The sequence below is a fragment of the Phoenix dactylifera genome, chromosome 5, assembly GCF_051530095.1.
Source record: "Phoenix dactylifera cultivar Ajwa chromosome 5, Ajwa_hap1_PhDact_Kaust_v1.1, whole genome shotgun sequence".
Lineage (NCBI taxonomy): Eukaryota > Viridiplantae > Streptophyta > Magnoliopsida > Arecales > Arecaceae > Phoenix > Phoenix dactylifera.
Genome location: NC_143194.1, coordinates 35,081,096 through 35,107,690, shown reverse-complemented (window position 1 = coordinate 35,107,690; position 26,595 = coordinate 35,081,096). Strand labels below are relative to the sequence as shown.

Genomic DNA, 26,595 nt, shown 5'->3' with positions numbered 1-26,595 from the left:
GCCCCCTCTGCGTGATTAGCGGCTAAACGCCACGTGCCTTGGTTTCAAGTGCCTTGACGTTTTGGCTTTCCGCATCTCCAAGAAACGATCTCCTCCCCTCCAAAGACTTCGTTTTTTTTTGGAAGACCAGTCTATCAAACCCATAAGAATATGCCTATCCGTGCGAGGATAAAGTTCCACACAGATTCCTATGGTTCCCCACCAAAGATAACGTATTTTTTAGTCACCCATAATAGCTTAATAGTCCCAATTGAGGGCTTTGGAGGAAAAAGAAGAAAAAGGGAACACGCTACGAGATTATTGAAGCCATTAGATACTTTCAACTCCCATCCACTACTTTTACAAGATAAAGCCCAGCTTTTTTTTGTGGCTGGATGCCTCCACATGTAAGTATGTAATTGCACATGCTCTGAGTATCCTATCAATGTCATCCAATCCATTGCAAAAGCCTCTTATGATATGAGGAAGGTAGTATTTTGATTAGAGCTTGGCCCTTTTATAATACTTATACGTATCTTTCTTTCAATGATGGAGCCAATAAACAATTTTAAATCAAACTCTTGATTAATATACTTGAGACTTTTGCTTAAGTAACTTTTGTTTAATAGTTACTGTCTCCTCCATGCGAAGACATTGTTAATTTCATATAGAATACTAGGTAACCATTAAAAAATTATGACCATGGAGTTCTTATCTAGGTGAAGAAGCCATCTCTTTGATATGCTCGCAAATGAGCAAAAATTGATATCTTAATTATAGGATGCAAGGGAGTTTAATTAGATAGTGGTACCATGAATTAGAGCTTGTCCGAATGATTGCACCAAACATTGGATAATGATGCTATGTTGTCATATATATATATATATATATATATATATATATATATATATATATATATATATATATATATATATATATATATATATATATATATATATATATATATATATCAATTTCAAACGGTTGTTACTGGAAAATATGTACGAAATTGTTACCTTGTGAAGTTCTTTGAGGAAATATCACTTATTTTTAGCAAAAAGAGCATCTAAAGTTTTTAGAATATAACTTCAGTTTTTTCTACAAGAAATAAAAAATCCAAATATATCATAAATAATTTTGGTCACTAATTACTAATGTTGCTCCATTATAGATACGAGGGCATGGAAGATATAACATGCAAAGAACTTTTATGTTACGTTCCGTATATAATCAGGAAATTATAAGAGAATTTTTAATCTATGTCTATTGCTCATGGCACTCCATTTCCTTGTCCTCTATCATCGGGTGTCAAGCCTATGCTGTTAATGAATCAAAATCTTAATCATTCCATAACAAACAATTATTAAATTAGTGGTGTCTGATAAATGAACAATATACATCCATGTGTATACATACATACATACATACATACATACATACATATATATATATATATATATATATATATATTATAATATTTTTTTTGCATATTATTTAGATTCTGCAGAGTAAATTCCTAATAAAAATAAGTTTGGATGGAGGAAATATTCTTTATTCTGATTTGACCGCACGTTATTAGTTTAGGCATTGGAGATGTGGGAATGAGTTGACCGCAAGAACAATGTTGATCCTTGGGTCCTCATCATCTTCCATTCTTCCCAGTTTTCACCTAATCACCATGGCTTCTTATGTTCGAAAAATAAAACCTTCCTTTTATTGATAAATGAATAATATATATTTGTGTGTATAGATAAATTATTTTGATCCTGCAGAGTAACTCACTAATAGAAGCAAGTTTGGATGGAGTAAATATCCCTATCTCATTCGACTGCACGTCTTAGTTTAGGCGTTGGAGACGTGGGAACGGGTTGACCACAACAACTAGGTTTGACCTCCGAGTCTTCCTGGTCTTCCCTTCTTTTCGGTTTTCACCTAATCACCATACCTTAATGAAACCTTTCTTTTATTCCTAAAACCAAGTACGATTGCACGGAGATTCCTCCACTGGCCTTTTCGTAATTCTTTGTGAACTCAAGGGGTATCGTTTCCATCAGGCTGTCCGCCACCACCGCTGGATGCAACGAACGTGGACGACCGTCCCGATCGAGGGTGCCGTGTCTGAACCGCTCCGAAAAAACCACGTGACAATTGGCCTAACTTGACACGTATCACCATGTGGTTGGCCTATCAGTTAAGTTGTATTGGACCTATCCAACGGCTACAATTAATTGGCCTATTCTTTCAGTAGATGTCCACCCCAACGGCTATGATCACACTTGGGAGTACCGTTAAGGATGGAAAACATTTGTTTGGTTTGAGAATTACGACCGTTGGCAATTACTTCCCTCTACTTAATTATCTGCCATTTTATGTTCCGGAAACGAGATTAGCAATGCTTCCACAAATTGTATCATTAATTAGCCAGTATTTGTTATTTATTTCAAAAGTAAATAAATAGAGAGCAGTGCTAAATCGATGGACAATTTATATAAATAATTCATGTAACATAGTAATAGTATTTATCTAATTATATTTTAGTTGAATTAAGACTATAAACTTTAGATGGAAAAAGCTAGAAGGTCAGCTTTATGCAGCCCTAGATCAAACCCTGAAGCTTTCACAGCTTAGGCCAAAACAAAAAGAAAAAAAATTCTATACATGCTTCACATATGCTGAAATTTAATTGCTTATATCATAAAAATTGAAATGCTTGCCAAGGGCATATAGAAAGTTCTTTAACTGGCTAGGTTATTGACTCATCCAATTCTCCGATCATATTTTAAACATACTTTCGTACATGATTACTCGTGATTGGGAGAATAGTTCAAACGTGAAAGATTTTGGATGTGGTCTAGATTTATTGATCCTGATCATTACCGATTAAATTGAGCGATCAATAACAACATGCCACGTGTAACTAATTCAAAGTGCAATAAAGACAGTTAAAGTCTATTAAAAAAATATGATTATAATCTCATATATTTATGAGGCATATTGTAGGATGGTTACAATTGATCTCGCATATTTGGATGGTTATTGCATGCTCGCTCTTTACAAATAATAGCTCCACTCCTATATTTTTATATAAACAGAATTAGAGAGATCTTCATGTACAATTTTTTCTCATCATGCTTAACTCTACATAGCTTATACTTTCAAATCTCCACTATTTCATCAAAGTTTGGTCTGACCTAGACAACAATGAATATCTCACTGGATTAGACCCGACAATCATCGATATTTTTTTCATTTTGAGTAGATCTTTCAGTTTAAGCATACTAAAAATGTGCAGACTAAAAAGCCAACCTTTTTTTTTTTTTTTTTCAGATCGGATTTTGATGGTAATAATTTGTGATAGTCTATTGCATGAAAGATCATCCCTGTCCCTTCCTTGATGGGGTATATTTAGTATCATCTTGGCAAGTTGCAATTTAACCATCCGTAGCGCACCAAATCTTCGTAACTATGTCATCACCTCATGACACATTTAAGTTGGGTCTTCAGTTTTTTTTTTTTGGTAAAAAAAGAAAAATAGTGGCGTTATTTTACACATATAACTCCCAGCCTCGATACTAATTCTTCTGCCACATCTAAAGCACTCACGTCTTTCAACAGAATGCGGCGGAGAAAACATAAAGTTGCTGGTGAGATGCTGCATGAGAATTAGCACCGTCCACGTGGACCATCTCTTCCTTCCGTTCAAGTCAAGCATTAGAACCGTCCACCCCATGGCATTCCTGTAAGATTCTCAAGATCCATGCCTCAAACCACTCCCTCCCATCCCCCACGAGCCAAATAAGCCAGTTCACGCGGCACGGTCATCGATTACCAAAAATGCCACCGGGCGTTTTTGGGCACCATCCGTAATAACTTCCGACATACGGAGCGCATTATCGTAATTTAATCATACCAACGCCCCCCTCCGTTCCACTTACATGTAAGTAGGGTAGTTCTATATACACCCCCCTATTGCTCAGGACACCCCCAAAAACCAAAAAAAAATACCCAAACTAACCTTTAGTGTAATTACCATATTGCCCTTGAAATTTTCTCATACACCCCCCTTCCTCCTCCTCCGTTTCGTTTTGAAAAGAAAAAAAAAACACCCCTTAAACCCCTCCTCCCCCGTTCCCCCTTCTCCCTCTCGTCGCCGGCATTCTCCCGATCTCCGACCACCTCGCCGGCTTCTCCCGGAACCACCTCGCCGGCTTCTCCCGAAATTTTTTTTTTTTCACGGTTCGTGCTTCGTTCGGCACTGGACCGCCGAACAAAAGGCTTCTGTTCGGCTGAACAGTGCCGAACAGAAGCCTTCTGTTCGGCAACCCTCAACCGAACAGATCTGTTCGGCTGCACAGTGCCGAACAGAAGGCTTCTGTCCGGCACTGTTCAGCCGAACAGAAGCCTTTTGTTCGGCGGTCCAGTGCCGAACGGAGCACGAACCATGAAAAAAAAAAATTTCGGGAGAAGCCGGCGAGGTGGTTCCGGGAGAAGCCGGCGAGGTGGTCGGAGATCGGGAGAATGCCGGCGACGAGAGGGAGAAGGGGGAACAGGGGGGTTTTGGGCGTTGGCGAGGTGTTTTGGAGGGGAAGAGCGGGGTGGGGGGGGGGGGTTGGGGGGTGTAGAGAGCAATTTAGGTGAGGGGGTGGGGAGGGTGGGGGTAATTTAGGAATTTTTAATTTTTTAGGGGTGTCCTTAGCAAATGGGGGGGTGTAGAGAGTATTTAATTTTTTTTAAATTTTTCGGGGGTGTCCTGAGCAATAGGGGGGTGTATATAGAACCACCCTTACATGTAGTAGGCAAGACACGATCTCCGCCCAGATTTGATCAGATAGGGCTCGTTTGGTTCGCGGGAAGTATTTTCCCTCCTAGGAATATGATTCCTGGAAATCAGATTCTTAGGAAGAGGATACCTAGGAAAGTACTTTTGGCATGTTTGGTTAACCATGGGAAAGTGACAAATTTCCAAAGTGCTTATGTTTGGTTGACCATCCACTTTCCTAGGAAAGTTAAGTATAATTCCTATTATGCCCTTAATAAAAATTAGGTCTTTAATGCCTCTTTAATGCTTCTTTAATGCTGAAGGGTCTTTTTAGGAAAAAATAAAAAAGAAGTGATTCCCACCTCATGGGAAAGTAACTTTCCCATGTTTCTCATGGGAAAGACTTTCCCATGTTTCTCATGGGAAAGACTTTCCCATGAAATGTGGGAATCATATTCCCATGGGAATACAAATTTCCCATCTCTCTCTTTTGAAAACTCCAACCAAACAAGAGGCATTTCATTACTTTCCCGTTGATCACACTTTCTCCCCTCCTTTTCCTGCGAACCAAACGAGCCCATAGTAGGGCTTAAAATGGCAAACTTATGGCATGATCGCAAATAATTGTAAAAGGAAGCCCATTTCTGGAGCACGCATGACGATTTTGTCGATGTGGTTTGGACGGTGCCGATGCGTTGCGAAACGGACGGTCCTCCGCTCTTGCCAGGCGCGTTAAGCGACCGGAATTTTGCTTTCCCACCCCACCCGGTTTTCTCGTAAATATTCCCCAAAGCATGCCCATTTCCAAAGCCGCGACCTTCATGGTACTTGGAAAAGCGTAATACAACCCCCCCTCCCCTCAAAAGGCCTCGAGTGCGTCCGTCCGTGTTTGGCACTCTCTCTCTCTGGGGCTTGGAGGGCGAGACGCGCGTGAAGAGGGCGTGACCGGGATCGGGTCGTGGCGGCAGGGGAGGGGCGCCGGCGCCGGCGGAGATGACGAGACGGTGCTCGCACTGCAGCAACAACGGGCACAACTCCCGCACGTGCCCGACCCGTGCGGGGGGAGTGAGGCTGTTCGGAGTGCGGCTCACGGATGGGGTGGGCTCCATGAAGAAGAGCGCCAGCATGGGGAGCCTCTACTCTGCCGGCTCTTCCTCCATCGCTGGCGCTGGAGGCGGTGGCGGATGCTCGCCCAATCCGGGATCGCCGTCCAACGATCCGCTCCGCGACCACCAGGTCGCGGCTGCCGGCTACGCCTCCGACGACGCTGCCCACGCTTCCTGCTCCTCCAATTGCCGTAGCGAGCGCAAGAAAGGTGTCTCCTTTTCCCCCTATTTTTCTTTTTGCTCCTTCCTCACGTTTATTCCGCTGATTTTTTTTCCCGAAATCTTTCGCTTTTTTCTTTTATTCCTCCTAATGTCTTCTTGTTTGCATCCTCATCTGTTCTTTCATGTAGATTCGTATACGTTCGAAGTTTCCTTCAAAGGCAACGATTTTTTTCTTTATTTTATCAAAATTTTCTCAAGTTTTCTTTTCTTTCATCCCTAAGCCACATAAAAATCTCATTTTTTATCATCGATCGACGCCTGTTACCTGGAGTCTTGTGTTTGATAAAACTGCTTTCTTTTACGGGAAGTTATCACTTTTAGAGTGTTTTTATGTTTCCGAATTGCTGGATGGTTAGTCTTACTATTTTCCTTTTTTTTTTTTTGTCGTGGGCGCATTAAGTTCATGTTCTCATAAATTAGGACACAAGTCTGTAACACATGTGCCGATTAATTTTTTTTCCGTCCCTTTTGCCCTGTTTTGTGGATGGAGTTGAGCGGTCCAATATGGCCGAACCTTCAGGATGGTCCATATAATACCGTCCACTGGGTTTACCACCTAATTTCAAACAGCAACGGAAAGGGATGGGCGATGGTCCACACAATATAGTCGCATGGATTTGTTGATTATGATCTGATTGGTTTAGGCATATGGAATATTCAATGGGCCAGCATCCTTGCATATGATGGAATTGGTTTAATTGTGTACACCTAGGACTTGCTTTTTTAAATAAATGTAATTATGTTCTTTATGTCCATCTTATTTTCCTGGAGAGCTTGTGGTTTCACTTCGCTTTCCTATTACTTTTTCACTATATCCTATTCTTTTTGTCGCATTGCTTTTCTCTGAAGAATTTCTAGTTTTTCTCATGCCGTGGTTTAACATCTTTTGCACCATGTTCTTGAATCTGCATGCGCTCTTTGTATTTACGATAAAAATCATATGTGCTCGTCACGACATAACAGAGGAAGCATAGTTTCTTTCTTCTTTTTTTTTTATGGATGTGCTGCATTTTTGGTTGTAGCATGCAGATTTCCTCAGTTTTCCACTTTGCTACGGTTGAAGTCTTCAATGAAGGACTATTTTCCGATTATAGAAGAAAACAAAAAAAAAATCTCTGCTTCCGGAAAAAAAAAAAAAACTTCAGTTTAAACTATGTTGAAGAAGTACAAACTTTCACTTTAGTCATGTAGTGAAGGCTTTATTGTCTTATAAATTAGTTTTAGAGTTCCACATCTATGTATCTAAAGTTAGTTGATTGATTGTCTCTCATGAATGCTTCTACTCTGCAAACATATAATGCAGCTATTCGATTCCATAACATCTCCATAACCTCACTGGAGATGCTAGCTGCCTAATTGCTTTATTAGTTCGCGGAGCAATTTCTTGCAGTAGTATTAAGACTCCCTTGTCAATCAATGGGCGACACAGATTTCACTTACGAATCTCTACTTATTTTAAGCAAGATTAGAATTTTGAGAGTTCCAGAGGAAGTGGATCAATTGTACATTTCAGCCAGACAGTTTGATTCTGAGCTGTTCTTCTATTCAGTATTCATTTAGCCAATCCCTTATCCAGCTTTGGGGATTGAAGGAACAACTCTTAGAAGAACAGGATGCTTTTCTTAAGTTTTGTAATCTTTTCATTCTCATGCATGTAATGTGTTAACCCTTTTTATTGTTATCAAGCCTCATGAAAAGTTTTTTACTATCTAGAATCTAGTTATTTGTTTGTTAATTGGTGTATGCATTCTTGCAGATTCTTGCACACTGCGTGTCAGAATTATATTACATGGTGGAAAGTGCATGATTCATTTATCATATTTTACAAGAAATCTCTTAACTTTGTGGTTACCAAGAATTCAGAATCTTGCAAAAAGTTGAGCAGAAGATACCTGTAGGAATTATAGCATATGTCTTCGTGTAACTTAATGATGTTGCATGTGATTTAGGTCAGGTGATAACTTCTGGAGTTGTTTTGGTGTAGATGGTATTCTTGCTCCAGTAGTCATATCCTTTTACAAAATGAGAAAGTCTTTCCAATTAGACCAGTTTATCGTCTTTCATAAAACAAAGGGCAGTAAAATTAACTTTTTATGTCTTTCCTTGTTGGCACTGTTTTCTCTATACTCATAGAAGATATGCTATTTTTCTTGAGCCTTCTCTGAGTGAGGATGGGCGATGGGGAGTTTTCATCTTTCAATGTATATGCTGTCTTAGCTTTGTCTAACTTCAAATATGAACTTCTGGTTTTCTATACTCCTTTTTTTAGCTTGCTTAGATTGTTGCTTGTGTTCTGGTGATTGGTAGATTACCAGTCTACTGAGAGATTGCTTGCCATGGAGTTCTGCTGCCACTTAAATTTCACTTCCTGACTCTGTATAATAATCTTCTCTGATATTATCATCTATTTTCTATTGATTTTAACATGCTCATTATGCTTTTGTATGTTTCAAAATATAACTTGGCTTATTATAAATCTTGAAGATTCTTACATATTTTTTATCAGATTTAGAGAGGGGGGGGGGGGGGGGGGGGATGATTACTTTGCATTTTCTCTTTGATTGGATCCATGGTCAAAGACTGGGTATTAGTTATATGCTGTTGACTGTAATTTTCATGGTTTAGAGAAGGGATAAGGACGCCCACCACGTAACACCACATGCATTGTGGTGCCAGATTTGGAAGGAGTGGAATGGTTAGTGAATATAGATTTTGGTGGTATCTTATTGACGACAACTGTGGTGTGCCAAAGTGGGTGAGAACCTGAGATAACATGTGGCTTGAATTCTTTAACATGTTGGTTGTTGGCCCATGTTTTGTTATTTGCTTGTTCTTTTCTTTGGTTTTTCTTCTTCTTTATTATTTGGAGATCCTTTCGCCTATGATCCACAGAATTATTGGCTTAGCAATCCCACTTCTTCAATTTATTATTATTTTTTTAAATTGTTATGCCTCGTCTCACAGATTTTTAATTTTCTGCAGTATAAATTACTAGCTATCAAATAAGAAAGGCAGTTTTGGTTCAGACTCAAAGGTTCAACTGAAACTGTTTCAGCTTATTGTTCTATGAGGACATTGTCAGTTTATGATATTTATCCTTCCCATGTTCGTATATCCAAACTAATGTCAGAGTTGCAGAACACATTGTATACCCTTATATTTGATAGGTTGTATAAATGTTGTCCCAGTTGAATATACATTCATGATCAATTGCAGCGGCAGAATGCTTCCAATGAGGTGTATGATATCTCTTTACGACTTAGTGGTTAAGAGCTCTTCTATGCCGATATGCATGGTTAATAATTGCACCGATAAGTTATGAATCACAATTATGTCCGCGCCAGATCAATATAAACCTGTGATTACCATGTTCAGGTAGGTTTGTGCAATTCCTGTCTGCTTAATGGATATAATATGCTTATATTTGTCATTAAAATTATAACCTTGTAATACGAGAAGAACCTTGGAGATGTGTATACTTGCAGGGTTTCAAGTGAACTCCTGTGGTTGGCTTATGTCTACAGATTTTTATTACGAATCGGTGCCGTGTCGATTCCATCTTTATTTACTCTTAGCTTCCTTATATTGCTGTCACACAAGTTATTAATTTGATCCATGTATGTCTCTTTTTGGGTATACTGTTCTAATTCTACATCCTGTACATGGATAGTCTTTAGAAATGCTAATGCATTATTTAGCTGTTCACCTATTAGTTTTGTTAGTTTAATATATAGTTATCTGGTGATTAAAAAGGACATTGTCATGCTTGAAGGCTGTTTAAATTCATGACATGGGAAAGTACTAGTGGTTGTTGATGCACCTAGAGACTCTTATGATGGATGGCTGTTGCTCATCATAACTTTCTCATTTTGCATCTAAATGTTGTTTTGTTATCATTCGAACCCTAAGAAGTACTCTTTTCCCCCCTTCTTCTTAACAAACATTATACCTTTCATTTCTCTGCCTTCATATTTCAACGCACATTCTTTACTAATATGAATGCATTCTTCAGGTGCTAACGGATCATGTTACATTACTTTGCCTTGTAGCATTAAGTTTCGCAGTCCATTGGACTCCTTCCACAGTTTCTCATCTCTTTAATCAATTAAAATTAAGAAATATCCCGAGACAATTACAATAAGGAAGCTTTATTTTCTTTCATTCATTAGAAAGGTAGAAGCTGCATAACCATGTCACAATGGCCCATTATATTTTAATTTTTAAATTGCATGATATCAAACATGGTAGATGATCACTAGAATATATTCCTTTTGCACCGGATTGCAGGTGTCCCGTGGACTGAAGAAGAGCATCGGATGTTCTTACTGGGTCTGCAGAAGCTGGGTAAAGGTGACTGGCGTGGGATAGCTCGAAACTTTGTCGTGTCTCGGACTCCAACACAGGTGGCCAGCCATGCCCAGAAATACTTCATTCGGCAGACAAATGCATCAAGAAGGAAGAGACGCTCGAGCTTGTTTGACATGGTCCCTGAAATGGTATGTCTTCTTTCCTTGGGAGTCCTATTCAAATGACTTCCCTCGGTTTCTGCTGGTTAATTGTTTCCTGTACTTGCAGCCAATGGACCAGCTCCCAGTTCCTGAAGAACGGTTCGTGCACCAGTCTCCTAATGAACCTGATAACGCAAACCAGCATCCAGCTTTAAATCTCTATCAAGATCAAGAACCTGAGCTTTCTGAACACTTCACAAAAAGCAACCCTCCTCAGGAGCTCAATGAAACTGTACCCTACGGCAATAACCTGATGTCGGTAGTCCCGGCATTCTACCTCGCATCGATTCCTATGCCTTACACATTCTGGCCTCCAGATCTGAATGCCCCTGCAAAACAAGAGACAGGTGAGATGCACGAGATCGTAAAGCCTACGCCCGTCGTTCCCAAGGAGGCGGTCAACATGGACGAGGTCGCAGGCATGTCGAAACTCAGCATCGGCGAGCATGCTGCCGGCCGCATGGAGCCATCTGCTCTCTCTCTCAAACTGCTAGGAGCCTCGACGTCAAGGCAGTCGGCCTTTCACCTGAATCCGTCCATCAGCAGGCCTGACCTTAGCCAGGGTAGCAGCAATGCAATCCATGCAGTTTAGGCAGAAAATAAATAGATGAATGCTGGGATCTATTTGCAGTATACATATTCTTTATCTCATGTTGCTACTAATTTAACTTCTCATACATTTAGGATCGTCTTATTCATGTGACAAACCCCAGTCATATTTGTAGTTTCATGTTTTTGTTTATAGCTGGACAAGGAATTCGTGTCAAATAAATGACATCCTTTGCTCTTATCAGCAGGGGGTTGGATGTTGTGATGTAAATTGCTGTTCTTGTTGTGTGTTCTTTCCATTATTTCATTTATTTGTACTGATCCGACCATTATTTCAGACAAATGCAATAATAATTGTCATATCACATAGCAGGGGATTGCTTAATTTCTCATATCTTAGTTTTATTAAGAAAGAAAATGGACGATTTTAGAAATCGCATATCATTAATCTTCTAGTAATCAGGATTTTTATAGATCATTAGACTAATCTCAAACATAATCACTAATTTATTAATTATTCGAATTTATTAAATTTTTATGAACTCAAAATTTGTTAGTTTCTATATAAATAGAAATGCATGGGTTTCATATGCCACGATTCATGGAAATGAATTCATTTATAAAGTTATTATTATCATCTTTCTAATGAGTGAGAGGCTGAAAAGTTTTATAAATCCAAAATTAAAGTCATTATATTGTAATTATACACTTTTAATAAACTGATGATATATATGCCTCGGTGATGCACATCACGTGAGCCGTAGAGTAGATCCAGCGGCGGATAAGACCGACATCAAATCTGCACCGTTGGCTTTGTAAACAGTCGTAATACTGTACCATCGTCTACGTGTAGCGCGTTACACGGTATCTCCGTTTCGTTAATCTCGATTGCGCCGCGTCGCGAACAACTGGGCGGTTCAAATGTAAAGGGAGGGGAGGCCGGCGAAGTTTGTTCCTCGTTCGCTTTTTCGTTCCCGCTATGCTCCCCTCCTTTCTCTTCCGATTCTTGCTTTCCCTTCCGGGCTTCAAGAAGTGGTAAGTTTTGTCATTAATTTTATTTGTTTCTAGATCGATTTTATCCTTATGAAAAATCTTTGGTTAATGGACGTCTCAAGAAATCATATATTTGAAGAAGCCAAGAATCAAGGGCTTCAAGAAGTGGTAGGTTCGGTCATTAAATTTTTTTTTTTTAATTTCTTGATCGATTTTTCCCTTATGAAAAATCTATGGTTAATAGACGTATCGAGAAATGATATACTGGAAGAAGCCAAGAATGGACATAGAAGCCAAGAATCAAGGGCTTCAAGAAGTCGCAAGTTTTGTCATTAATTCCATATGTATCTCGATCGATTTTTCTCTTATGAAAACTTTAGTTAGTAGACCTATCAAGAAATCATATATAGGAAGCTTCAAGAAATCAAGAACGAAAGTTGTCTGGTTTAATCTCTGTCATAATCTACGATATTCTCGTGTTTGGTGAAAAGTGCTAATTGGAATGCATGCCGAAATTCTATTTTTATTGGATTTTCTAGTTTGTTTAAGTTAGCTAGTTTAGAATCAAAAGCATGACATTCATTATGATCCGGGCAAAAAAGATCGGCTTTGACATGGAACAATATGTTGGCATGCTCCATTCAACCATTGATTTGATTCGTATGCTTCATTCAAAATTTTATCATTGGTTTTATTTATTTTTACCCCTCCTGCTTCGTATGCAGGTTAGGTTTTTTGGTTCAGCATGTCTTGGTCAGAATAATTGCTCAGATAATATTTCTCTTAAGGCAAGAAGAGAGAGGAATGGCATCAGAGTCAATGTCGTAGGAAGCCTCAACTGAGAATGATTATTCTAAGAGTTTCCATTGTGCGCTTAGTGCTTCCATCTTAAGATGATGTTTGGATCAACTGAAAGAGGCATACCTCTATAACTCATGTTAACAAGTCTGTTTGAAAATTCTATCAAGGTGCTCAGTGCTTCCATCTTCAGACTTGATGTTTGGTGGACTGGAACTAAAATACATCATACATGTAGTACTGAAACATATATTTGCAGCTTTTACCAGCTTATTTTGGATTAAAAAAGTTGTGTTCTAGGAAAGCACCCCAATTTGGTTCATTATGACATAATCAAAAAGGATAAGTTCATAAATTCCCGAAGTAACAAATCTGCAATAATGACCCAGCTTCCTCCCTCTCATGTTATCCTAATTTCACAGCAATGATCTTTGGAAATTATGAAATGTTAAGTTTCGTATGACCCTAGTGATTAGAATTTTATCAATTTTTTTGTTATGCATTATGAGAACAAATCCTTACCCCAACTCCAATTCCAATTACATGCTGCACTATCTACTAGAGTTGGATGATGATGTGGACACTGTAAGGAAAATCTTGGTGAGAATGAAAATGGCATGTTCCATATTTCATGGAACTTTGTTTTTGGTTTGAGACCTCTTTTTTTTAAAAAAATTCAGTTTTATAATGTCTAAAACTAGTTACTTCAGAGATTTAATAAGCCATTACTACTATCATATTCTATACAATTTTATTTCGCATTGCATAGATATGAAAAAGCTTTTAGATGATTGCAATTTAAATCTCTGTATTGCTCTATCAGCATTAAAAATATGAATGGGCCTTGCACTGTAGGAATTTTATAACATAATAATCAATTTTTCTTATTTTGTCAATTTTGAACTGATATGCAGAAGTGCATGGCTTGTCCAAATCAACTGGTTGCCCTGGCAATCTCCAAAAGAATATGAACAATCTTGGTCATGTCTGTATAACAGGCTGCACAACCTTTTTCATAAGGTATTATGGAAATATCTATATATTCTTTACATGCTAATTCTTTTCTGCATAGTTAGATGATCTCTGATCAAAGGTCAAGGGACCATAGTTCAAAGTATAAAACTGTATTACAGCAACTGTGTATGCATTATTTGAATTACGAGTACGCCAACACATTGAATGGCATCAAAGAGTATATTCCGATATCACTGGCACAAGAACTGATAATTTGTCTCAATCATGCAAATCAGCATTACTCCACTTCTGGCAACACGTGTGCACCAGTTTGTTGTATCTTCTCTGCTATCATGTGTACATCTGCTATACCTTGATTTTCCTTCTGTCGGTTAACTAATGGAGTTTTATGAGCCCAACTGCACGTGTGCATAAAATACTATGACCATGTAGCTGGTCATCTAGGGGCTTGGGTGGGAGAAAGTGTGGGGCTAAATCTACCATGCACTGTTTTTCAAGTGATTGACCCTAGATCTATTGGAAGAAGGAACTGTATTGAGAGAAGCCACAAAACAGAGAATCTACTGACAGAAGTCATAGAACAGATTTGAGCATTCTCCTTATCTTCTTGTCTGTCATTTTATCCTTTCTTCTATTCCATACTCTTGTACATAACCTCTGTAATAGCCTAGCGGGCCAGCTTTTCATCTACTTTTTGCATGTCAAATGCATACATGAGAAATTATGAATGGCTATGATTTTTCATCTGCCACCCTCTTAAAAATTCTATCATTTAATGTAATTTAATTAATTATCCAACATTTAAGAGGTTCGCTTCTCTTGTTCATCTCCCTTAGGTATGAGGATGGAACTAAGTGAGATGTATTTATTTTAGATGGAATCTTATATTGCAAGGCTTCTGAAAGCCATATTAGATGGAAGGCCTTTTGCTTTGCCTGCCCTCTTTTAATATTATATCCTTCTTGTTTTATCTTTCTATAAATAATGTTAAAAATGAAAGTGACTCAAGTGGGGTTGAACTAAAATATGGAATTTTTTAAAAGCTTGTCTGACTTTGGGTAAGTCATTAGAAATTTAATCATTATATTCAAGCAAGGGTTTAAGTTTTGGCGGGATGGGGAGGGCATCTTGGCGGTCTTGTCTTGTTCCTGTGAGAAAATAGGACCAGGACAGGGTTGGGACTCGGAAACTCATCTATGTGGGGAAAGAAGAAGAAAAAAAGGAAAGAAAGAAAGGAAGGAAAAATGAAGAAAAGAAAAAGTGAAAGGAAAGAAGAAAAAGGAAAAAGAAAGGAAGGAATAAGAAAAGAATGAAAGGAAGGAAAGAACGAAGAAAGAGAAGAGAAAGAAGAAGAAAAAGGAATGAAAGAAAGAAGAAAAAGGAAGGGATAAGAAAAAGAAGAATAAAAAAGAAAGAAATGAAGGTAAGGAAAAAGGGAGGAAAGAAAGAAGAAAAAGAGAGAGAAGGAAAAAGAAAGGAAGGGAAAGGAAAGAAGAAGGGGGAGAGAGATGGAGGGTACCTACGGGACTCTCGATCAAGACTACCACTGGGATGAGACGGGACAGTGATGCATCCTGTACCATGGAGAAACCGGGATACCTCTATCCCATGGGATTTAAAACCTTGCATTCGATTACAAAACATTCATTATAAAAGTATAGCAAAATGAGGAGTCCAAATCAAATATCAATATATGTTGGCTGACCTAGCAAGGGGTCATGGATCAACTTGATGTATTTTCTGGTCTTGATTGAAAATAGAAAGTTATGAATGCTTGTTGAAGTGAGGTCTTACTTTTTATTCTTTTTGGAGACAAGGCATATCCTCTTGTCTATGTTTTCTGTCTTGGGATGACAACTCATACTCTATCCTGTTGCATAATTATATTATGTATGTGAAAGTAGGTAATTAACACTGATAAACTGGCGATTTGGTTGACTGTTTTATGCATAGAAATAACTTGTTTGATACTTTTTATGTTTATCACATCTACACAGATATTACTTGTATTGGTTGCTATAACATATGGTTTGCAGCCTTTTTTTTTTGTGTACACGGCATGAAACATTCCCTCCATCAGGTTAAGCGATTCCACAGGAAGGACTTGTTTGTGGTAGTATTACATTTATTTAACTCTTCTTCCGTAAGTCTGCATCTTTTATTATTTGAAATTCTTTCAGAACATTTAACATGCACCTTCTTTCTGTTTTAACTCATCAACCTGGTTACTTTTTCTTGGTACTGATTGTGGTAGGTAACAATGTATCATTTGGCCACTTGTTCCAACTGAAAAAAAATAATTGACTAACAGGATTTATGGTATACAGCAGTATTACCAATGCAGATATCTAATTATTAGTGATCTCATTGTCATTTTCCTCATTTACTTTCGCACGAGCATTCTCAAAAGCTGCCTCCTACATTCATAATCAATAAACCCTTGCTAGAATTTTGCCTTATTTGTTATTACCATTGATCAATTAATCTGGCTTGTCTTGTGCAAATTACGGTTTTCATACTTGGTGATTAATCCATTGTGTTTGCTGTTTTAGAAGGTGACCATAGTAGATGGGTGGTGGTGCTTTGAAAGGCATGCCTAGGCACAGGGTGCAGGTGAAGTTCACCCCAAGCACCTCGCTTAGGTCATAAATAGGCGCAAACATGAACACCTTGGTGAAGCCCTAAGGCACCAAAAAGGTGCGCAAAGGTTCTTTTATTGATGTGAATTGCTGGAACGAATTTTAGTTGTTGATCAATTGATTAGGTGGCTTCAGTTAGGGAAATGTGGGGAACTCAAGAGGCAGCTCTAGGCTTTGGTGCAGCAGCCTTGTTCGAGTCCAAAAAAAATCTCTCCACCCATACCCTACCCATTTAAAATCAGTGTGGAAAATGTCAAGCCTATACCGAACTCATTTATTTTTCATAAACTCTAATAAGTTTTTACTCATCAATCATATGTACATACACATGTCTGTATACAAACACACACACACACATATGCATGCATTACATACATATGGATGTTCTTCTGCATCTGACTTTATTTGGGTGCATCTCTTACTTTGAGTTTTGTGCCTATAAGACATCTTGGCACTTTTGTGTGAGCCTTTGATAATTTTGGTAAGCAGTCCAAGGACTGCGTACTGCATATGCAATATGTGGACATATATGTGCACGCAAATGCAGTTGATATTTTTTAAATAGTTCAAAAATAAATATAATATGCAAAAATATAACGATGATAATAGCAACATTAATAACAAAAGGAACTAATAGTTAGCATTTAATAACAGGATGTTCGAGAATATTGTTTCCTCTCCTCGATTCATCCTGGAACGGGCAACCTTGCAAACTGCAGAATTAATCCATTCGACTACCATTGGAGGTACGGGGACAGCATGGAACACCTGGGATTCCGCATCAGCATCTTATGCTCCTAGACTGGTATTCATTACTTGGGAACCCCCATCCTCTTGCTTTCTCAAAATTAACTTCGATGGGAGTGTTGTGGATGGTGGAAGAAAAGGCGGTGTAGGTTTTGTCATTCGAGGCCCAAACTCTAGTTTAATAGTGGTACGGGGAAAGCAGCTTTTTGATATTTTAGTACCAAGGGCGGAATTAAGAGGGGCATGGGAAGGACTCAAATATGCTGTACTGATTTTGAAGGCCAACCGTACCTTCCTTGAAGGTGATTCAGCGACGGTGGTTGGTTGGATCCCGAGATGGACTAAGTACACTATGAAGCATCTCTTGTTGTTAGACATTTGGAGGCTTTCCAAGCAATGTGTGGCTTTCCATGCAAATCATGTTTATAGAGAAGCTAATGGAACGACTGATTGGATGTTTGCGGAGCATTCCAATGGGATTTTATGGTCTAACTCAAATTGTACTCCTCTAGAATTTTGTGACATTTTACTTTCAGATTCTCTTGGATGTACTCATACTCGTTGGGTATGAACAATCCTGATTATCAAAAAAAAAAAGAGAGCATTTGATAGCAATATTTATAACACTATTAACAATATGGTATTATCACGAACACCTATGTCCAGCCCACTTGAAATTGACATCCAACATGACCATCTGTGAAAACCTACCTTTCTGCTGGTTTTGATGCATGCAATTTCTTTTCTCCTGTGGCTCATGTGAGATGGATGCAGTTTCCTGTCTCCTGTGACTCGTTTGAGATGGTTGAATAATCAAATGTTAGATGTCTTGTGGAGTGTTTGCTACACAGTGTAAGGTTTTCTTTGTAGCATTTAGGTGCCTACTACCACTAGTATGCCCACCTTATTCTTATTGATAAAGCATATAGTCAAGTGTGTAGATTACAAGCTATGTTCCTTTGTTCCCAAAAACGGAAAGAAGAGAAAATTAAAGAAAAGAAGCACCACATTGCCTTTGTCTAACTACAAGCACCGCAACACTAGCCAACCTGATCTCATCATTGTGGTTTTGGTGAGTTACAGAAGTTTGGCAATGCTGTTTTTGCCTACTCCTAGATGTTGTGCTAACCCTATATAAAGTGTTGTGTATCTTAACAGAGGCGACTTAAACAAGAGGCTCCAATGAGACCCATAAGGTCTACCAGCAAGCAGTTATTGCAAACTTTAATCTTCAAGCAATCAGGGAAGAACACTTCAGTGTTGGAAAGAATTTAGACAGAGGGAAGTAGGTGAGTTTTAAGATGTAAAACTGTATTCATATCCGGGGCACAAATTATATGCAAGCCAAATCCGAACACAATCTTCGTAAGCACACTTTCATCTTCATGTTTTTTCTCCATCAGCATTATACAGTTCAAACAGGATACATTAAACTATGGGAATTTGGATGAATGCAACAGTACTTTATATGACGTGGATGTATTCATATTCTCTTTCCTGCGAAATGCTTTCAGATCAAATTTGTGCAATTTTCCTGACAGAGCTCCCCAAGTGGATGTATGAGAGTTCTCAGCAGATTTCGTTCCCAATAATGATCTAGAAGTTGCATGGTGATGAGCAGAATCAATGTCCTGTATAGATTCCTCCAAAAAGCGTTAAGATGGCAGCCCTAAAGTTGACTTTTGGATGATCCCAATGTCTTTGGGTTTATCTTGCGATAACAAGGATGGTTATGAGGATGTCACAGGCAGTGATTGACTGATATACTGGGATGTTACAAACACCAGATCAGATCCAAAAAAGATCCATTTCTTGGATCTTAGCATGTCATACTAAAGCGGGTCTAGAGATTGGACTTTGACTTGATCCCGAAGGTCTAAATTTCATTCTAGATAAGATATGCCCTAGTCAGAACTATGTCTATATCATCGTTTCGGAACCTATCTCTGCCTTGTGATATATTTTGTTTTCAAGTGCCTATTGGTAAGTATAGAAAATCACCATAGCAGAAAAAAAGAGCCTGTCCCTTCCATCTTAGGTCAGCAATAAAAAAAGAAGGGAGCAAAAGAGAGAAGATCGAAGCAAGATCATAGTCTAAAATTTATACAGTGCTATCATACAATAGTTGCATGGTGACACTGATTGAAAATTATGTCATTTTCACTATTATCTTATTTATAGTACGGTGAGCAGTTTATTTTAAACTTTATCTGGTATATACTTGGGGGTCACTTATGACAAAGCTAACCAATCATCAGTTTTGTGAGGATAATCTTCTCTAAGAGTCCAGGGCAAATGGTTTGTGAAGCTGATATTAAGATATGTATTTTTCCTGAAAAAGCAGAAGAGACCTGTAATATCTCATAAGTTTGCCAAGATTCCACCTATTTATTGACATGTGCTAAATTTGATGTTTTAAATTAATAGTCTGATTTTACTTCTCATTTTCAAGGTCCTACTCATCAGTTTATTATGTTTCGATACACTAATTTGTGGATGATTACAAGTTTAGGACTTTTATCTTCCTTTGGCTGGTCAACCCCGATAATTATAGTGACTTCTGCGGCTTAATTGTCAAGTTTTTTTGTCTTGATTAACCAATTGCCCATCAAAGGTATTAAAGTCTTGCTTGTACCTCTTACATTGATGAAATGATCTTGTTGAACATAATAAAATGTGTGGAATCTGTATTAATCTGCTTGTAAAACCAATCTGAAATTTTGTCATTTCATTATATAGTTACGTGCTTTTTTTTTTTGTTGAAGAAAGTTACTCAAATTTCAGCATTCTTTTTGTTTTTTTTTTCTTTCTGTTGGAGTAATGTCCTGACTTTTTTGAAATTTTTCTTAGTTACAACGGAAATATGAGCTTGATGGGATTGTATCAATATATTGAATCAAACAAAATATTTTATTCCTATCTACATACAGGAAGTAAAGTATGATGCTCGTGGAACCACCAGAACTATGCATCATGCACATCAGAGCTGCTGTACCTAAACAGTGTCATGTATATGGGGAATGTGTTCTCCCTACATAAAGTCTTCCAAATGTCATTTTGGATTCGATTGTTATTGGAAATATCCCTTTTCATTTACTTGAGGAAGGCTACATTCATGTTTTGCGCGTGGTATGTATTGATGTTTCTACTATTCTTTCTTTGTTATATGTACCAGTTATCATTTTAATCTGTGTATATTTATTATTGTTGTGTGTCATGCTGATTTGTTTGATGTGACTGATTCTTCCTGTGCATGTAGGAATGTATTCCATGATAGCTATTGTTGGTGGTAGGAGCACGAGAATGGTTCAGAATCTATGCTTGCTGCTTCTGTAGTCCCATGAGGGGACCAATTTGGTAACAACTATTGTGTAGGAAGGTGCTGATCTTGCCACCTGGCACCACCTGTGTTGATCATGTTGCTGCAATTTAGAGTCCACCTCACTAACATGAATAACAAACCTGAGAATTTCGCTTTTTCCATCATTTTCCAACTCAAATTTGCCATTCGGGTATATCATCCAGGTTAAGATTCTCTTATCGACATTGGAGAAATGATGGGAGAGCAAGAATCGTGATCGTTACGCCAATTATGCATTGCATCCCACAGCTGTTTTCCCTTTTAACAAAGGAATGGATGGGGCCAAGTGCTAGAAAGAAACTGAAACTGAAAACAATTGGAGGGAGCTGCTAGAAATATCTCTCTATTCTCCTTGTTTATGGACGCAGAATAAAGAGAGCATCTCCTATGTCTATTCTCATTCTCTCTCTCTATCCCTTTTTTCGTTTTTGTGCTTAGAAGTTGATACAAAGGCATGACGAGGACTAGTAATTGATTGCTGATTTTTTCTGCATCATCTTTTATTGGCTTTTGGTTTCTGATCATTTGCTGTGGCATTTATTCTGTCTCCAAGGTTGTAAAGCAATGGGTGGTGTCTTACTTTCTTGGCCAATGACATGCAGGTTATATGCACGTGGAGAGAAGTAGCTGTCACTGGAAAATGTTAATTGAATTGTGTAATGAGCTTTGACTCAGAGCTGAAAGACTAGCTTGTTTTTATTTTTTTTTATTTTAAAGGTTAAGGGAGGGTTAAAACCCATCAAATTTATTAATGGAGATTTACATTAGAAGAAAAACAAACTTCCTTCAGCAAACTCATGCTACTTGTCACTGAATCTTCAAGCTAATGCTGATTGGGTGCAGGAGTAAGTGGAGCAACTGGCCTTGAAACGAGATCGAAAGCTTTGCAGCATTTAGAATTACCCAATAAATCTCGGTCTTTGAGCAGAAACAATGTACTACAGTTAATGACTCTCCGCTGTTATTGCTGTTTCAGAAAATCCTTTTCCGAGGAGGCCAGCTTAGGCATGTTGCAATGGACGATTGTGTGGCCTAGAACTGAGAGGTTCTCCGTAGTCTTTTATCATGGTGTCTATGTTTGCATGGTACATAAGTAATTGTCTGGCCATTTGTAAATTTTGATTAGTCTTTCTAAACTATTACCTTGTCATCGTAACACTCTACGGTGTAAGAAGGGGCCATCATTGACCATGGTATGAATTTTCCTTGCTATCATCCTTGTTTTCTGCATCACCAAAGATTTAGGAGCATCGCATGGTTGTACAGATTTGGATATGGGGAACCGAGCCGAGGAATTAAAAAGGATATCATCTTTTGTACCAATTTTTCCAACATGATTAGGATTTATTTGATGTGATCTGTACTATTTTTTCTGCTTAAATTCACCTGCCTCACGACATGGGCGGTGGTACAATCTCTTGGCTTGAATGATGTGGCAATAAATAATGCCCTACATTTTTATGTGAGCTGCTCTCTCTTTTTGCAGGGCTTCTCTCCGATTAAGGCCTCGATGTGGGTTTCCTTACCCTCTTACGGATGCCAAAAGAAATGAGAGGATGGGGTTTGCTTTGAAAGAGTGGGGGATAGACAGGGGAATTAGTTACTGACCTGTGAATGGAGACATCAATAAAAAGGAGGAATCTAGCCAAGTATCCTGTGGCAATCTCTGGTATGTAATTGCTTATATATTTATGTATGCATTTTTTTTTTATTGACAGGTGTCACGTTATCTATTCGTGTCCGGATGTCATGAATAAACTTTCGTATCTGATAAACTATGGAGTTATGTTTAATACATTTATTTATCAGTAGTTGATGAAGCCATAGACCTTCAGATAATCTTTCTTTAAACACGATGTATCATCCCGAGCGTATTATAGGTGTGCCTTTTCTTGTGTTTATTGGAATTTATATCTTCCATGAAATCACTAACGCGTCGTGTAACTTGACGCTGAAGTTAATAGTGTAAAATGACCGAATAAAAACGCACGCATGTTCTTCTTTTACTTCATAGCTGATGAAGAATGTCAGTGGTAGATGTGATAGGCTATTTTGAGCAAGGAAAATGGTTGTTTAGCCAGCTTATAGCTAATGCATGCTTTGTACTTCTTTCCTACGTCTTCATGGCTTAAAACATTTGGGTGACGTTCTCCCATGTCGGTCTTGCAGCTGCGCCGAGAAGGCTCTCTTCCCCCCCCCCCCCCCCCCCCCCCCCCCCCAATCTATAAACTGTGCACCTCTGGTGAGAGGCGAGGCACATTGCTCACTTTCAATGAGATATCGGTAGCTAGACACTAGAGTCATCTTCACCGCTTCTTGCAAATAAAATAAAGGTGGCTTATACTCTGGCTGTGGACCCCTTACGGGTTTAGTGGCTCGGGAACCGAACTGGATTTTTTCCAATCCTGGGCGGCCCAATATGCTTTGGGTCTATGTTTGGAAATGAAGAGCTCGGTGTGGATGGGGACTCCACCTGACCCACATGCACATGCCACCTTCTTTACAAGATTTCACATTCTTGGAGACCCAAAAGCTAAGTATTTTTTCCTCTATAAAATAAGACCCTCTTGGGTTCTCTTATAACTCATCAGCTCTCATTTTTGGATTCATTCCTTACTTCTCTTTCTTAGCGAAAGATGGAGCACTCTAGCTCGCAGAGCCAGGTTGCCTACATGAAGAAGAGCCTCGTTGATCAGGTTGGGTCGACTTCTTCTCCTGCCCCCTTCTCACAAGTTAGCATATCGTTGTTATTAGAGTGGCTTCAACTCAGTGCAGTTCATGGAGTGGCATGCTTGTTTTACACCAGTTTCGCCGAAATCCACCATGGCGCCCACCGATTTTATTACCATCCATATAGGTTGTCGCATCAAGAACAAATGATCGGCAACATAGAACTCAGAAATCTAAGCTCAATGGTTCTAGCTAAAGTAGCATGGTGGTCACAGTTGTGTACCATCCTCTTTTGATTGTTGCCTGAAATGGGTTTCACATAAATATTCAGTTAGCATGTATTAGTCTTTCATTTTTTATTTTTTTTTTAGATACATTCACAGTCTTTCGTTTCTGGGAGATACTAGCTGGACTTCGAGGATTGTGACTCCAAATATTACTCGGTTTGGCACTTGTCTTCTTGTAGGGCTTGATATCTGCAAGCCTAGTCAAGCCTTAAAAAAGTACAAAGTGATGTGATTTTGATCTCCAAAGTGCATGAAATGCATATGTGTTTGTGCATCTAAAGATTGAATCTATGGAAGTGCTGTAAACACATTAATCTGCGAAAGTTTACTTAATAAAATAAATTTAGGTAGCAGATGTATTCAAAGTAAAAATAGTTTTAGAAGTTCAAATCTTTTTTTTCCTTTTTGCTGTTTTTCAGTTTTTCCTTTCCAAAGAAAGTGGCAGAGACTAAATTAGAAATTGATCCACGAAACCAATGAGAATATCTAACTTTTATTTACAGTCATCATTAACTCTACAACCATCCAGCATAGTAATATCCAAATAAGAAAGAGTTTTTTCATCCAAATAGTTTTTCATTGAGCTACATCTTTGACTCACATATTGTCATCCATGTAGATTTGCATATATTTATGCAAATACATATTGAGCTACGTCTTTGATTCATGAGTGCACACTTGTAGCTATCTACAGAGATATATGGTTATATAAATGGTTAGATAAAATACTGACTTGAGGGTTTGCTGCAGGGATACCTAGATGAACAATTTTATCAACTAGAAGAGTTGCAAGATGAAGCAAGCCCAAATTTCGTGGAAGAAGTTGTGACTTTGTTCTTCAGTGACTCATCTAGATTGGTGGCCAGCATCGAGCAGGCTCTGTGGGTATCATTTTGTTTAAGACTATTAATTAAGACCTCGCTATAAAAAAAATACTATAATGCCACGTACTATATTTTCTCCATGCAGCGAGAAGAGCCCCCAAGATTTCCACAGGCTGGACTCAATCATGCACCAGTTGAAGGATAGTACTTTGAGGTAGTAACTGATAATGCACTTAGAATATACCATGCATAATGTAATAATTTAGGATCTCACTTAAAAAGACTAGCCATATGGTATTATTTAGCTTTCTTGGTCCTATATAACTTTCCAAGAACTATTCTGGCGCCCTTGCTAGGCTACGGGTCAAAATTCATTAAAATCAAATCACAAGCACCATAATCGACATCGACTCATGGTTAGCTCTAATAGATCCATGTTGTAGTGTCTTTTAGTCCACATAGGCTATGGGTTGGATCCGCTCGGATACCGTTTATAACCCAAGATCTTACTGAAAAGAATTAGCTAGAAGGTATTATTAGGTTTTTTGGCCGTGTATAAATATCCAAGATCTATGCAGTATATAGCCGATGTGGGACTAAATATAACCATAGAAGTGGAAATTAAAACATATAGCTGATGATCTTGTAGAAACCAATGAGCTTGACAAGAAATATTGAGCCTTACATTTTTGGGTTTGGAGGGAGAAGAAAACCCGGACCCAAGTGGTGCAAGCTAAAGATGCCCAACCGATGCATAAATAAATCTACACGGGGGACAAGTTCTTCATTAGTGCTAGAGACTATACAAAAAATCTAAATGGACAGCTGTCTACGGAAGCTCTTGCGGCCTATAAGATATTGGCAAATTAGGCTGAAAATTTTAGGTTCTATTTTCCTTCATAGGACCTATATTTTCTGGCCTAAGTTGACCCAAAATCAAAACGGGCTCAGAATTGGCCATTAAGGCTAATTAGCCCAGGCAGTTCCAAGTTCCAACAAGTTATATCTGAGTAATTATTTTGTTATACTTTGCTCATCAGTGTTCATTGGATTGATTTTGGTGCAGCATTGGTGCTTTGAGGGTAAAGAACGAATGCACACGGTTCAGGGAATATTGTGACGAAGAAAATCTTCAAGGGTGCCTCTCTCTCTCTCTCTCTCTCCCCCCCTCAGACACGTACACCCGTGTGCACATATGAATTCATTCAGCTAATTGTCTGTTTATATACCTATATACGTTCAGATGCCAAGGATCATTCCAAAAGGTGAAGAGAGAGCATGCCATATTAAAACAGAAGCTGGAGGCTTATTTCCAGGTCCTTTCCTCCCATAAGCCCACTCTTAACACCTACAACTACATCACTTTTTCTTCTGATCTGTTCCTACTCTCGTAGCTTAATAAAGTCATGAGTGCTGGTTTGCTCATATTTGATGCTTTCCTGATTGGTGTTTCAGCTGCTAAGGCAAATAGGCCCAGCCGGAGCAACTCGTCCTGGCAACTGAGCTAGCCGTCCAAAATGAAGTGCGGCTCTAGAGGCTTTACTGATGGTTAATTTAGGGGGGAGTAGAAGTATAGAATCTATTAGAATAAGCCTTGTGGTTTGTAACAGATGTTTAAAATGGAAATGTTAAAAACTGTTGATGGTAGATGGAAGTCTTCGTGCTTGAGCTTGTGTTTCTTATGTGTGAGCTGAAACAATACCACTTTTAAAGTGTTTTGATCTCCTGCTTCTTGCATAGATTACTGAATCCTATGATTTCACTTAAAATCTTGATGTTACTGTTTAATGACTTATGCTTAGGGTGGTGGGGCCTAGTCAAACACAATCTAACAAGCTTGGCTAGCTTGAAATTAAGTCTGGCTCATTTCCTATGCGAGCATCGACCGAGCCTGACTCCTAGTCATCAATCCAAACATCGACTTATTTCAAGTAGCTTGATACCCCTAAATCAAGCTGAATTTGCTCTCAAACTTTAAAAATGTTCGAATCATACAACCAATGCACGGTTCAAAGTTTTGGGACTGATGGCGGTGGCCAGAGCTGAGAAAGGAAGAGAGAGGGGGGGAGCTTAATTGGCAGTGGTGGAACAGCCAGTCTCGAAATGGGAAAGACATGGTGCTAGCATTATATGCGTATATAAGCTATGATTAGATGCAAATATATGCACCATGTATAA

At 38.5% G+C, this 26,595-nt stretch overlaps 2 protein-coding genes and 2 long non-coding RNA genes across 4 annotated transcripts; all 4 read left to right on the top strand.

Annotated features, from left to right (window-relative positions):
• The first annotated feature begins 5,544 nt into the window (after window positions 1–5,544).
• Window positions 5,545–11,394, top strand: LOC103708379 (transcription factor MYBS3-like). The gene is made up of 3 exons (XM_008793276.3): window positions 5,545–6,053; window positions 10,354–10,562; window positions 10,642–11,394. The coding sequence occupies exons 1-3, from the start codon at window positions 5,732–5,734 to the stop codon at window positions 11,164–11,166; spliced, it is 1,056 nt and encodes a 351-aa protein (XP_008791498.2). The 5' UTR covers window positions 5,545–5,731; the 3' UTR covers window positions 11,167–11,394.
• Window positions 11,395–12,020: 626 nt separating this feature from the next.
• LOC148703581 (uncharacterized) lies at window positions 12,021–17,884 on the top strand. The gene is made up of 3 exons (XR_015987448.1): window positions 12,021–12,158; window positions 13,829–13,934; window positions 17,183–17,884. It is a non-coding gene; the product is annotated as an uncharacterized LOC148703581 (long non-coding RNA).
• A 2,379-nt stretch (window positions 17,885–20,263) lies between these two features.
• LOC148703580 (uncharacterized) lies at window positions 20,264–20,940 on the top strand. Its single transcript, XR_015987447.1, has 3 exons — window positions 20,264–20,404; window positions 20,535–20,654; window positions 20,801–20,940. It is a non-coding gene; the product is annotated as an uncharacterized LOC148703580 (long non-coding RNA).
• A 2,198-nt stretch (window positions 20,941–23,138) lies between these two features.
• On the top strand, window positions 23,139–26,063 carry LOC113462098 (pseudo histidine-containing phosphotransfer protein 2-like). Its single transcript, XM_039129326.3, has 6 exons — window positions 23,139–23,332; window positions 24,344–24,474; window positions 24,563–24,631; window positions 25,484–25,555; window positions 25,661–25,733; window positions 25,873–26,063. Exons 1-6 carry the CDS (start codon window positions 23,273–23,275, stop codon window positions 25,918–25,920), a joined length of 453 nt encoding a protein of 150 aa, XP_038985254.2. The 5' UTR covers window positions 23,139–23,272; the 3' UTR covers window positions 25,921–26,063.
• Window positions 26,064–26,595: the final 532 nt, after the last annotated feature.

Excerpts from the sequence above, each read along its gene's own strand:
- LOC103708379 (XM_008793276.3), top strand. The coding sequence starts at position 5,732 with ATGACGAGACGGTGCTCGCACTGCAGCAACAACGGGCACAACTCCCGC. Across the intron at positions 6,054-10,353 it reads CCGTAGCGAGCGCAAGAAAG|GTGTCCCGTGGACTGAAGAA; the intron begins GTGTCTCCTTTT and ends ACCGGATTGCAG. Across the intron at positions 10,563-10,641 it reads TTGACATGGTCCCTGAAATG|CCAATGGACCAGCTCCCAGT; the intron begins GTATGTCTTCTT and ends CTGTACTTGCAG.
- LOC113462098 (XM_039129326.3), top strand. The coding sequence starts at position 23,273 with ATGGAGCACTCTAGCTCGCAGAGCCAGGTTGCCTACATGAAGAAGAGC. Across the intron at positions 24,475-24,562 it reads GCCAGCATCGAGCAGGCTCT|CGAGAAGAGCCCCCAAGATT; the intron begins GTGGGTATCATT and ends TTCTCCATGCAG. Across the intron at positions 24,632-25,483 it reads TTGAAGGATAGTACTTTGAG|CATTGGTGCTTTGAGGGTAA; the intron begins GTAGTAACTGAT and ends ATTTTGGTGCAG.